Source organism: Ochotona curzoniae, unplaced genomic scaffold, assembly GCF_017591425.1.
Source record: "Ochotona curzoniae isolate NIBS_2020 unplaced genomic scaffold, NIBS_Ocur_1.0 scaffold_4701, whole genome shotgun sequence".
Taxonomy (NCBI): Eukaryota; Metazoa; Chordata; class Mammalia; order Lagomorpha; family Ochotonidae; genus Ochotona; species Ochotona curzoniae.
In genome coordinates this window covers 40,091,347-40,104,521 of record NW_024467122.1, presented here as the reverse complement: position 1 = coordinate 40,104,521, position 13,175 = coordinate 40,091,347, and the positions used below count along the sequence as shown (strand labels likewise).

General features: G+C 49.2%; 1 protein-coding gene across 3 annotated transcripts; it reads right to left on the bottom strand.

Moving 5' to 3' along the window:
- Window positions 1-2,916: 2,916 nt before the first annotated feature.
- On the bottom strand, window positions 2,917-11,680 carry HAUS4 (HAUS augmin like complex subunit 4). 3 transcript variants are annotated; one of them, XM_040969552.1, is made up of 11 exons: window positions 11,525-11,680; window positions 10,083-10,121; window positions 9,800-9,867; window positions 6,945-7,087; window positions 6,727-6,858; window positions 6,307-6,441; window positions 4,822-4,918; window positions 3,909-4,054; window positions 3,647-3,777; window positions 3,479-3,547; window positions 2,917-3,350 (listed from the first exon to the last, which is right to left on the bottom strand). In XM_040969552.1, exons 3-11 carry the CDS (start codon window positions 9,852-9,854, stop codon window positions 3,167-3,169), a joined length of 1,092 nt encoding a protein of 363 aa, XP_040825486.1. In that variant the 5' UTR covers window positions 9,855-9,867; window positions 10,083-10,121; window positions 11,525-11,680; the 3' UTR covers window positions 2,917-3,166. The 3 variants fall into 3 exon arrangements, with proteins under 3 accessions (XP_040825486.1, XP_040825487.1, XP_040825485.1); XM_040969553.1 differs by lacking the exon at window positions 11,525-11,680 and adding an exon at window positions 11,172-11,496 and having other exon boundaries at window positions 6,727-6,801; XM_040969551.1 differs by lacking the exon at window positions 11,525-11,680 and adding an exon at window positions 11,172-11,495.
- Window positions 11,681-13,175: the final 1,495 nt, after the last annotated feature.

Here is a 13,175-nt window from a genome sequence, read left to right as displayed (position 1 = left end):
GCCAAAACCAGGAGTCAGGAGCTCCCACATGGGTACAGGGTTCCAAGGCTTTGGGCCATCTTCAGTTGCTTTCCCAGGCCACAGGCAGGGAGCTGGATGGGAAGTGGAACATCTGGGGCATGAACTTAGTACCCGTGTGGGATCCCAGTGTTACAAGGTGAGGATTTAGCCACTGAGCCCTTGTGCTGGGCCCAAGTTCCTTTTGGCATTTAGGAATAGAGGAGATAGTTCATAGTCAGCCCCTTTGCCATTTAGGGAGCCAGGATGACAGTCAGAAGTTTAGAAGGTATTTTTCTTTCTCAGGCTGTTGGAAATCTGAACGTTTCAAAACCCAGCTCTTTGGTGTAGATTGAAACCACGGTATCTATTTCTCCAATTTGGATCACTTTAATGAAAATGCTCATTTTCCAAGCATGTACTTCACTCATTCTGAACTCTGTGCCTTCACACTGTGCTCCCTCCTCTTTGTTGCTTTTCCTAGAATTTTATCTCAAAACTCACCTCTCCCAAGCGTAAACCAAATCTTCCTTCCCTGTGTGGGTACCACTTTGTAATTTCTGGTTCACTTCTCAGTTGGCAGCTACATTTATTTGCACTTATTATTTTATATTTGACTCTTCTGGTGTGTCTGTAGCCTTTAAGTTATAAACATTAAGGACAGGTCTACTTCTTTCTTATTACTTCTATTATTTCAAATACCAAAACCTAGCATGGTTCAGGATGAGTACCTAATTCAAACAGGAAGCCAAATGCTCTAGTCAGGAAGAATTATCAGACACTTTTAAATTTTTTATTTTTTTAAGATTCATTTTTAAAATTTTTATGGAAAGTCAGATATACAGAGAGGAGGAGAGACAGAGAGAAAGATCTTCTGCTTGCTGATTCACTCCCCAAGTGGCTGCAATGGCTAGAGCTGAGCCAATCCATAGCCAGGAGCCAGGCAGGAGCTTCTTCCGGGTCTCCCATGTAGGTGCAGGGTCCCAAGGCTTTGGGCCATCCTTGACTGCTTTCCCAGGCCACAAGCAGGGAGCTGGATGGGAAGTGGGGCTGCCAGGATTAGAACCAGCACCCATATGGGATCCTGGCGCATACAAGGTGAGGACTTTAGCCACTAGGCTACTGTGTTGGGCCCTAATTTTAATTTTTGATGATGATTACATGGTTGACTAGGGTGGGAAGGACCAAGGGTTAGGGAAAAGTAGATGAAATCATTGTTTCCAAATTCTCTATTTCTTCTTGTCTCTGAGGGAAGGGGAAAGATAAAGCAGGAAGCCACACCCAGCCTCCCAAAGGTCCCAATACCCAGGGATGGGGAACCGCCTCCCAGTATCAACCTAGCGTCCTGATGTGGTGCAGATATTTTATGTTCCTTTTAGAGATGCTATCAAGAGAAACACCTTTATACACTGGAGAGATATCGCCAGGTATCTGGCTGTTACTATCTTAACCAAGCAAACTTAGCATAATTAATAGACATTCTGTCCCGATGAGACTGTAATGTGATGTAATGTGAAATACGTAATATCATATATTATTTGCAAAAATACTTGAGCTGAATCTAATCAAGCATATAGGCCTACCTGCATTTGCAGGATCACAGGCTAACCACTCTGTCCAACAACTTCCTGCACTGATGTAAATGTTCTACATCTGCACTGTCCCATAGTAATCACAATCTCCTGAAAGCTTATTTTAATTCAATTTAAATTTAAATAACATGTGGCTTGTGGCTTCTCTACTGGACAGGAGAACAAGGCAAACACTATAACGAGGTGTGGAAGCTTGGCTCTGCGGTTGCAATGCCACTTAAGAATGGCTGCACCCCATAAAGGAGTGCCTGGGGGTCAGCCCCAACTCTCCTGCTGATTTTTTTTAAAGAATGCTTTTTATAAAAGTATTTTAAAAGATTTACTTATTTTGATTGGAAAGGCAGTTGTAGGAGACAGATCTTCTAGCCACTGGTTTCACTCTCAAGATGGCCCTCAACAGCCAGAGCTGAGCTGCTCCAAAGCTGGGAACCTGGAGCTTCTGCCAGGTCTGCCATTTGGGTGCAAGGGCCCAACTACTTGGCCCATCCTCCACCGTTTTCCCAGGTCATAAGCAGGAAGTTGGATGGGAAGTGGAACAGCTTGGATTAGAACTGGTGCCCATACGGGATGCCTGTGTCACAGGCAAACGTTAGCACACTGTGCCACATGTTTTGAGATCTTCCATCTGTCTACGGCCATACCACCCTGAACGCGCCTGATCTCTGAGATCTTCCATCTGCTGGCTCACTCCCCAAATGGCCACAATGGCTGCAGCTGAGCCAGTCTGCAGACAGGAGCAGGAGGTTCTCTGGAGTCCCACATGTGACTGCAGGGGCCCGAATACTTGAGCCATCTTTGCTGCTTTCCCACACACGGGCAGGAAGTTGGATCAGAAGTGAAACAGCCGGGACTTGAACTAATGCCCATATAGGATACTAGTGCAACCGGCAGTAGCTTTACCCACTATACTATAAAGTCAGCCCCTGTTTTAAAATATTCTATTTATTTGTTTATTTAAAGACAGAGCATCAGAGAAAGAGAGAGAGATCTTCTATCCTCTAGTTTACCTCCTAACAGGGCTAGGCCAGGTTGAAGCAAGGAGCCCAGAATTCCATCAAGGTCTCACATATGATGGTAGGGATCCAAGTAGCTGAGCCATCACCGGCTGCCACCCAGGGTGCGATTAGCAGAAAGCTCATCAGAAGCAGATGCAGGACTCAAACCCAGGCCCTCTGCTATGGGCTGCAGATGTCTGAGGCAGCAGCTCTTCCATTGCACCACAGTGCCCACCCCTCTGTAGACCCATCTACTCAGTTCTTCCTGACTCACATAGCCTTTGATGTTCTTTTTCCATCTTTGCCCAAAGAAAAATATTGAGATCTTGAGATATAATAATATCACTTTACTTAGAAGATAGGCACAATGCAGGGCTGACCTCACTGAACAACTAATCATGGAATGATACAAATGTGCTTGCTGAGTTTTCCAGAAAGGGCTCAGTCACTGTGAACAATGAAGAGAAAGCAGGAGGGTGGCTAAGCAACCCTAGTGTTTTCAGCAAGCGCCTCTCGCTCCTGTGGGCAGCCCTAGGGGGCAGTGGCTGTGTTCAGGAGAGGCATTTCCTGGCCCTGGCCCTTTCAGCGGTAGGCCTTGTTGAACTCCTGGAGGGCCCAGCGTTTGTTCTCGGTTGCCTGCTTGAGCTGCGTGTACTCTTTCACCAGCCTGTCAAACTCCTCCCCCAGCACCTCGTAGGTGTTCAGAACCTGCCGCGACTTCTCCATGTCCTGCTCCTGAAGGCGAATGGCTCCCTCCAGGCGGTCCCTGCGAGCCCAGGGAGAGAGTGCACCATGAAGAGGGGGCTCCTCAGAATGGGGAAGTGTTCAATGCACAGACCTTGGCCGTGCAGGTGGCAGCTGTGCCAGGCTCGGCTTGGGGGAGACAGTTCTCACCTGATGAGGCGATGAACTTCCACTTTTTCAGCAGTGTAAGTGTCGGACAAAATCTTGAGCTCCTCCATCCTGCGACAGGGTGGGAAGAAACGTCACACAGAACACTGACTGAGGCAGAGCTAGGAACAGATACAGAGAATTCCAGCTTTCCCCGGGGGCCACCCGCACCTCAGCTTGAGGATCATGGCGCTACACTTGATCTCCAGGTACTGGGCGTTGATGCGGTCCAGCTCTGACTGGGTCTTCAGCCGGTGCTCCTGCAGGAGCCTCTGCAGCAAGGCCAGGCAGCGGAGGAGCACCTGAGCCCCGGGGGGGGGGGGGGGGGGGAAGAAGCCAGAAACCAAGACAGATTAGCACCCCAGACTCCTGTGAGGGTGCACCTGGGGGTCAGGCTGAGGAGGGAGGGGCTGCCCAATGCACCCCGCCACACCTGGGAGTAGGTGGCGCTTTTCCTCTCCAACAGCACCATCTGCTCCTTCTGCTGGCGCTTGGCGTCCTGGCACTGCCGCTTTTCTCCCACCAGCACCTCCGCCAGCTTCCACACCTTGACTGCCTTCAGGGTTTCGCTGTCAGCATCTGGCCGGGGGACAGAGCACCGAGGGGCAAACCCTGATTGCCACTGTTGCTCTTGCATAGCGATTTCTTACATGTCACCCTGCAAATTCTGCTTTCATCTGTTTTTATTTTCCCTCCTGTAGCCTTGTCAAAGACCGTCAAAGACTGCTCTCATAGTTAAGTTCTCTTTTTCTGACCTTTGGTTCCAGGGTTGGCTCTTAATTTGTAAGTCATAAAGAGAAGGGGAACACACCAGTGTCCACCTGAACTTCCCTCTTTGCCATCGTGCCCCTCCTGAGAAGAACTCGGCCTTGTCAGCAGCAGGACACTCAGGGTTGCTGAATAAAAGCAGTCCTCACGGGCCTGGCATGATGGCTCAATGGCTAAATCCTCACCTCGCAAGTGATAGGATCCCATATGGGCACCAGTATGTGTCCTGGCTGCTCCACTTCCTATTCAGCTCCCTGCTTGTGGGTCAAGTCCTTGGGATCCTGCACCCATGTGGAAGACATGGAAGAGCCTCCTGGATTCAGAAGAGCTTAGCTACAGCCATTGCAGCCATTTGGGGAGTGAACCAGCTATAAATCTGATCTGCCTTCCCAATAAATATAAATCTTAAAAAAAAAAAAAAGGCAGTCCTCACCAAGGTCTCGGTTTTCAACAAAGGATGACCATCTGGTGCATAAAACGCCCATCCCAAATCTAAGATCCAGTACATTGTTCCCAAAAGAGCAGAGCAGGGGCCCTCAAGTCTGGCTGTGAGCAGAGCTCAGGGAGCTGGCCCTCACCTGAATTGGGGTCGTGGTAGCAAAGCAGAGTGAAGCATTTCTTTTTGAGCTGCTCTTCCACTTCCTGCAGGAGCCGGGCTCGCATCCATGTGAAATCCTACAGCCGTGAGACCAAAATAGAGATGCGAGGAGACTGTCAGAACCATGAAGACCCAGACAGGGAAAACATGATAACTACATCAGTAATAACAAAGAAAGTGAATCAGAAGATATCAGGGAGATTCACTGTAACCCTGTTAAATTAGTAAAAAGCAAAATGACTTATTATGCCCATGTCCCATATCCGGGTGCCTGGGGAACACACCCACCTCTGGCTTCCCTGCTGCCCGTACAGGAGGCCTGGACTGAGTTCCGGGCTGCCAGGATTGGCCCATCCCAGCCCTGGGCATGAGAGTTTGGCAATGTACTAACGTGCTCTAGGTATATATGCTCTGACCCAGTGATTCACTTTTAGCACCAATATCAGAGAAATGATCATACAAAGATACACATGAACTAGCAAAGGTAGCAGTAACCATAACACCTATCACTAAGATTCAGCAAATTCTGCTACCTCCAAATAATTCCAGCAGTAATTTAAATTGATACTTTACTAAGAACAGTGGGTGCTGTGTGCTAAGACTGCCATGGGAAGTATCACCTCACTTAGTGTACTTTTTAAAAAATGTGTATTCATGGGGCTGGCGCCATGGCTCATCAGGCTAATTCTCCACCTAGAAGTGCCAGCATCCCCTATGAGTGCCAGTTCATCTACTGGCTGCTCCATTTCCCACCCAGCTCCCTGCCTGTAGCCCGGGAAAACTGTAAAGGATGGCCTAAAGCCTTGGGACTCTGCACCTGCATGGGAAACTTGTATAAAGCTTCTGGCTCCCAGCTTCAGGTAGGCTCAGCTCCGGCCATTGTGGCCACTTGGGAAGTGAACCAGTGGATGAAAGATCTCTTTATATCTCTCCTTCTCTTAAAATACAAATTTTAAGTACTTATTAGAAAGGAGGACTGAGAAAGAAAAAGAGAGAGAGAGTGCGAGTGAGCGAGTGCCTGCTTCCATCTGCCAGGAGCCAGGAACCCAAGCATACAGACGGTCAGCTGCTGCCTTCCAGGCAACACCAGCAGGAAGCTGGGCCGGAAGCAGAGGAGCAGGGACTCAAAAGGGGCACTCCAGTAGAGGCTGTGCAAGCTCTGGGTGGAAGCCCACACAGCCATGCTACAACGTCACCCCTACATTTACTTAGTGACTTAAAAAGAAGGTTGAAAATATATTAGGTAGAAACAGACTATATTCTAAACAAGTATGGGGGTGACTATGTCAAATTGTTTATAATCATACTATTATCAGAAGCTGCATTTCAGCTTTTATTTTCTTCTGTTGTTCATTTTTACAAAAATACACTAAGATCAGTAAAAAAAAAAAAAAAAAAAAATCATAGATCTGGGAGAAAATAAGCCATTTTGCTTCTTGGGTCCCGATACTGGCCCACTCCCAACCTCCGAGGGTGGCATGAGTTCCAGAAGGTCTGCTTTCTCCAGGCCTAGCAGCGGAGGCCTCTCTGTCTCCTGGCTGGGACCCAGGAGCCGGCTCAGCTCAGTCACAAGTAGTCGCTGTTCCAGGGTCTCATGAAACTGAGAGAGAAAAAAAAATGAAGAGCAGTGACTAAAACGTCTCCTGGCACACCACTTCCTTACGAACCATCTTCAGAGTCATCCAACATGTCATCCCCTTTGCTCAGCCCTTAGCTGCTAATGACTTGCCCTGTCAAGCTTTCTATTCCAAAACCCTGACAACACACACATTCCTTCTCCCCGGCTCCAGTCCCTTTCTTTGTTAATATTCTGGCATTTTCCCTCAGATCCCATAATCAAAGGTCTGGCTGGTAACCAACTTCTGCCTAATCTCTTCCGCCTTACCTTTTTGTCTTCAGAAGTTATATTTGTGTCTTGTGTCTTTACATAGTAGTCCACAAGCAGCTCTTGAATGATCCTCTGTAAGATTTCTGACCTTAGCCATACTGTCTTATGCACTCGCACCTCCTTCCAAGCCTGGAAAACCGAAACATCCCACAAAGGAGAAAAGCTGGCTTGAGCTTCTCCCCTCTTCCCGCAGTCCCTCCGCCCAGGACCCTCACCTGAGCCTGCTCCTCTGCGAGGGTGAGGCTTAAGCCGCTCTCATCCACATGCTGTGAGAGACTCAGCAGCAGTTTGCTGAAGTATGGGTTCTGCAGCAGGTCCTCTTCACTCAGGTTACAAGGAGGAAACTGCTTGTTGCACACTTTGTGACACATACCCCCAAACGCACACAAAGAAAAAAAACAAAGGTTTGATTCTTGCTTTATATAATTGAGCATGATTTCATAATCATTTCCCAAATGAATCTGGGTTTTGCAGTAGCAAAGATTTTTTTTTTAAGATTTGTTTATTTTTATTGAAAAGTCAGATATACAGAGAGAAAGAAAGACAAAGATCTCTGTCTGCTGATTTCACTTCCCAAGTGGCCACAATGGCTGGAGCTGAGCTGATCCTGAAGCCAGGAGCCAGGAGCTTCTTCTGGGTTTCCCACACAGATGCAGGGTCCCAAGACTTTGGGCTTTCCCAGGCCACAAGCAGGGATGGGAAGTGGGGCTGCTAGGACACAAACCGGTCCCCATATGGGATCCCAGCACGTGCAAGGTAAGGACTAAAGACATTAGGCTACCATGCTGGGCCCAGTATGAAGCTAATGATATTTTTTTATTTATTGTTTTAAAGAGTTATTTATTGAGCCTGCTACAGTAGCCTAGTGGCTAAATCCTTGCCTTGTGTGTGCCAGGATCCCATATGGGCATCAGCTCATATCCTGCTGCTCTACTTCCCTTCCAGCTCCCTACTGGTAGCCTGTGAAAGCAGTAGCGAATGGCCCAAAGCCTTGGGACCATGCACCCACATAGGAGACCCAGAAGAAGCTCGTGGCTCCTGGCTTTGAATTGGTTCAGCTCCAGCCACTGTGTCCATCTGGGGAATGAATCAGTGGACAGTGGACAGAAGATCTTTCTGTCTTTCCTTTTCTCCATAAATCTGATCTGATTTTCCAATACAAATGAGTATATCTTTAAAAAGCTACACATTCAGCCCAGTTGTTACAATGGTAGCTAAACGACGCCCACATTCCAGATACTCATGGTAGCCACCAGGCTCTCACTCCTCAGTCCAACTTCCTGATAATTCAGACCCTAGAAAGTAGCAGTGATGGCTCAACCCTCAGGACACCTGCCACTCATGTGCGAGTTATGGATTGACTTCCTGGTTCTTGTTTTGACCTAGCCCCGTATCTGGCACATAGGGACTGGGCAATGAACCAACAGATGAAAGCGCTCTCCATTCACTTTGCCTTTCAAACAAAATGAAAATAAATAATAAATACACAAGAACAATTCACAAATAGAGATAAAACTCAAAGGAACAGGTACCTACGTTATGCATGAGGATTATTAATTTAGGAAGAAAGAGTATCTAATAAAACTAAGATTTTTTAAAAAGAAATTATTTAGAATTTTTTTATAATTTATTTTTATTTGAAAGGCAGAATTACAGAAAGAAAGAGAGATCTTCCATCTGCTAGTTCACTCCTCAAATGGCCATAATGGCCAGAGCTAAGCTAATTCAAAGCCAGAAGCCTGGAGTTTTCTCTAAGTCTCCCACATGGGTACAGGGTCCCAAAGCCTTGGGCCATCCTCTGCTGCTTTCCCAGTCCATAAGCAGGGAGCTGCATGGGAAGTGGAACAGCTAGGACTAAAACTGGTGCCTGGGCCTCACGGCGTGGCCTAATGGCTGAAGTCCTCGCCTTGAAAGTACCGGGATCCCATATGGGTGCCGGTTCTAATCCCGGCAGCTCCACTTCCCATCCAGCTCCCCTGCTTGTGGCCTGGGAATGCAGTGGAGGACGGCTCAATGCTTTGGGATCCTGCACCCATGTGGGAGACCTGGAGGAAGTTCCTGGTTCCTGGCTCCGGATCGACACAGCATCGGATATTGCGCTCACTTGGGGAGTGATTCATTAGACAGAAGATCTTCCTTTCTGTCTCTCTTCCTCTCTGTATATCTGACTTTGTAATAAAACATAAATAAATAAATCTTTAAAAGATAAATAAATAAATCTTTAAAAAAAAAAATGGTGGCTGTATAGGGTGTTGATACTGGCAGGCAGAAGATCAGCCTGTTAAGCTGCTGCCCTGGCCCCTAACATAACTAAGATCTTAGGAATAAATAACTAAATAAAAAAGAAATTCAGTTGTAAATATTAGCCAAACAGAATCAAGAAAAAGAGATCCTAGAGTAGGGATCATTGCAGCCACCAAAATGCCTCATTCACACAGAATTTAGAGTTTTTAAAGAAGTGGATAAAACACAAAGATACAACTTTAGGTGCCCCCATCCAGCTTCCCGCTCACACAATCCTGGAAAGCAGACAGATATGGTCCAAGTACTTGGGCCCTTGCCACCCATAGAGAAGCTCCCGGTTTCAGCCTTGGCCCAGCCCTGCTTCTACCAGGATTTGGGAGGTGATTCAATAGAAGCAAAATCAGGGCCCAGCGCGGTGGCGCAGTGGTTTAAGGTCCTCGCCTTGCACGCCTGGGATCCCATATGGGCGCCGGTTTTAATCCTGGCGGCCCCTCTTCCCATCCAGCTCCCCGCCTGGGAAAGCAGTGGAGGACAGCCCAAAGCTTTGGGACCCTGCACCCGCGTGGGAGACCCAGAAGAGGCTCCTGGCTTCGGATCGGCATAGCATTGACCACTGCGCTCACTTGGGGAGTGAATCATCGGACGGAAGATCTTCCTCTCTGTCTCTCCTCTCTGTATCTCTGCCTTTCCAATAAAAATAAAATAAATCATAAAAAAGCAAGATCCACCCACTTCCTGTGTGTTTCTCCATTGATCTGTTTCTCCAATAAATAATTTAAAAACAAAAAAAAGAAAGAAAGAAAAGAAGCTTGCAAACAGCCCTTACCTTGGTGAAGTATTTCTGCCCCTTCTCCAGGGGAACAGAAATCCCCAGACGCCATCCAGCGTTCTTATCTGTGGAACCAAGACAGAGAAGGTAAAAAGATGAGTGGCTGGCTTACTCCAAACCAAACTTGCTCAGGTACAAACTGCCTTTGTCCAAAAGCAGAGAAGGAACTGCAGGGATCCCTTACAGAGGGACATCAGCACACATCTGGGGACCCAAGCTCTTAACACAGGTTCATAAACACAGACCAACAGGTGCCCAAAACAGTATGCCTTCCACTCACCTCTGTCCACTTGTTCCGAGCTGTCCGAAAAACAAGCTTCTGGAAAAGAAAGAAAACTCTCCAACTAACTAGGGCCTAGTCAGGATTCTTCCCCACCCCCCACTCTCACCCCCTCTGCCATTACGTCAAGGTTATAACCCAGCTGCTGTTCCCCAGTTATGAGGCAAAGAGGAAAAATATCAAAGGCAGCTTTCCCCCCAAGTCAAATAACTCAGCTATCAAATTCCACAATAGCTTTTTTGTGCTTGTTTAACTTGTTCTTTCATCTAAGATTTGTTGCTAGTGTTTGATCATTAACTCTAGAATCATCCTTCAGGAGTGACAAATCACTCCACACTTGAACAGCAACAACTGGTTTTCACATAACAGTGTTAGCGAAGGGTACCTGGGGGGTTGGGGAGGAAGTGTGACAGGCAGGCCAATCAGGGAACAGCAAGGTACAGTGGCCACTGCCCAGGCAGGAGTGCTGGGTGCTTAGCCAGAAGGTGGAATGCTCAGAGAATGACATCCATGCAAAGGGGCAGGAAAGATGGACACGACGTGGACACTTCCCCCCACTCCCAGGCATTGCTTTTCTGCACTTTGGCCCCACCTCCTCCTATCTGGAGGGTCCCACACTCCCGCAGAGCCGCACCTCCCTGCTCTGGGAAGGAAGGCCTTGAAGGTTATTAGGATTTAACACTGCATGTTCACAGCACATTCGGTTTCCTTGCCCGGTTTTATGAGTCGCATCAAAGTAACTACTCATTTGTTTTCGAGTATGGTCTCCAGGGGAACCTGGCTGAGGATGTAGAAGGCAGACCCCGCCTCGTGGCTTCTGTGTGTGAATTGACAGGGAAAAGCTATCTAGGCGCCCCCAACTTTTTTCCACTTACAAAGCAGGAGTCCTGTTTGGAGAACACATTAAGAAAGGCACACAACTGACCCAAAAACCACTATTTAGTTAAGCCCAGTGTTATTTAAGCCCGCTCCCAGGAAAGGGTTTGTAAAGGCGGAAGTGAGGCCCAACTCAGACTTCAGAAAGTCAACGCGTTTCCCGGCAGGGGCAAGCTCCCCCGCCCCACTTTTTTTTAGGGTGCTTTTCTTTACCCTTTAAAAATGTTACAGGGCGTGCGCGATGGCGGCAATCAAGACTCGATTCTCCACCCTCTGCTCTCAGACGTGTTAAAACGCTGCCACAGGGACCCAAGCATTTAAATGTTCTGACTCAGGCGTCTTAGAGCTGTCTTTACACGCTGCACTGAACGTTAAATTGATTTTACAGGTATTTTCACAAGATGTGACCCTTGCAGGGCCCAAGATGAATCAAAATGCAGAACGGGCTCCTCGGCGCCGACTTCCCTCCTGTCTGGGCCGCCAAGGAGTCCCAAGGGCGGCCGGAGGGGACCGTCCCGGCGCTCCTCCTTCCCGCGCCGCTCGCCCACCGACCCTCTCAAGCAAACCTGCGCTCCCGGGGGCAGCTGAGGCTCCCGAGGCAGGGCCGAGGGGCCTGGGCCGGGCAGGCCGGCGGCGTCCACACCCGGCTCCGGAACCTCCGAGTCGGGCCCGCACGCGGGCCGGGGGACGCGGGGCCCGGGAGGACAGCGCGGGAACACCGCGGAAGGGGCGGAAGGCGTCGCCGAGGGCGCGCGGAGAGGGGGCGGGGCCGCGGCCGAGGCGGGAAGGCCAGGCCCCGCCCCTCGCCGGGCGCGTGCCCGAGGCCTCCAACCGCCGGCGCGCTCCCGACGGGGAGGGCGGGGGGGGTCGGATCCTGCCGGGAAAGCCGTCTTAGCGACACCCCCGACCCCCGCGCCGCCGCGCCTTCCCACGAGTTTAAGGACAAATGTCGAGAAAATGACCCTTGCCAACATTGGGTCAGGGTGTCGGATGAGTCAGGCACTATACCTAGTTGGTTTTGCCTCATGCAATGACGACTGCAGGTGCTATGAGGAAGTCACTCTCATACCCATTTTGCAGATGGGAAAACGAGAGTACAAGAAGTTGCGTTCAAGGTCACAGCTCGCAGACTCCAGGCCTGACTCGATGTCCCTCTTTGCTTTCCCAGGCCTTGCGGTCCGTCCACCTCGCACCCCGGGTCGCCTCACTTGCACCTACTCAGCCCCCTCCTGCGGCCTGCGACCTGCGGCCTGCAGCTGCCCGGCTGGCTTCGCCTCTTGACCTTGGTTGGGTTCCCAGAGCTTCTCTGCCTTCCCTGTATCTCCGCTCTGACTTCTCCGAAAACCCACCCTGTTTTCATAGGTGAGTCGAGTCTGGAGGCCAATCTTTTTTCAAGGATAATAGTTGGTGCTAAGTAAAACTGCCCCAAGGTTTTCAGATGCCTCCTGGCCTCAGAGAAGCAGCTGATCGCCTGGGAGTGGTGTAGGGCCGGAGTTTGGCCATTCCCTTCTCAAGGCCAGCTGGAGAAATCTGATGCAGGTAGAGAAATGGCAGGTTCCGGTGCGAACGTTTGTCTCCTTGGTCAGCTCATCAGCTGCCACCTGTTGTGTTTAGAGTGCTGTCATTTTCTAAAGCTTTTAAAAAAATCATTTATGCTCCCTCAACTCGGTAGCGCGGCATGGTTAAATAACAGGCGTGGTGTCCCCAACAAACGACACTTGGAACAAAATAGCAAGGGAGCTTTGGTGACTCAGAGCTCATCACAAAATGTGCTGAAAGTCTGTCTCCCAGATCTGTCAAGATCTCCGAGACGGCACAGCTGCAAAAAGCTCTGGTTCCCCAGCTCCGAGGTGCTGGGGGGACTCGCAGGAGAAGGGTGCAGATGCCCAGCTCAGGTAGGAGGTTGAGAAAGTAGCCAAGGGAAGCCTGGCATTGCCTCAGACCCTCCTGGGCGGTTATCTGTGCCTCTCTGTCTCCTTAACAAGCCCTGTGACCTTGGGCTTCAGGCTCTCCATCTGTCAAAAGGAGGAAGGGACATCTTTCGAGTTCCGACCTTCTCATAGTGTTGATGTAATAATGATCCGATGAGATAATGGCTGAGAAAGTGAAGACTGAAAAAAAAAAACTGGGTTGCTTACATTGACACTTATTAGGCATGTATTAAGTGCCTTGAGAGATGCAAAGCTGAGTACATAGGAAGTGGTGCTTGCCCTGAAG

Bases quoted from the DNA above. Each gene is read 5' to 3' on its own strand.
- HAUS4 (XM_040969552.1), bottom strand. From the start codon at position 9,854: ATGGCGTCTGGGGATTTCTGTTCCCCTGGAGAAGGGGCAGAAATACTT. The intron at 3,778-3,908 runs GTGTGGCGGGGT...CCCGGGGCTCAG, and splicing joins AAAGCGCCACCTACTCCCAG to GTGCTCCTCCGCTGCCTGGC. The intron at 3,351-3,478 runs GTGAGAACTGTC...CTGGGCTCGCAG, and splicing joins GAAGTTCATCGCCTCATCAG to GGACCGCCTGGAGGGAGCCA.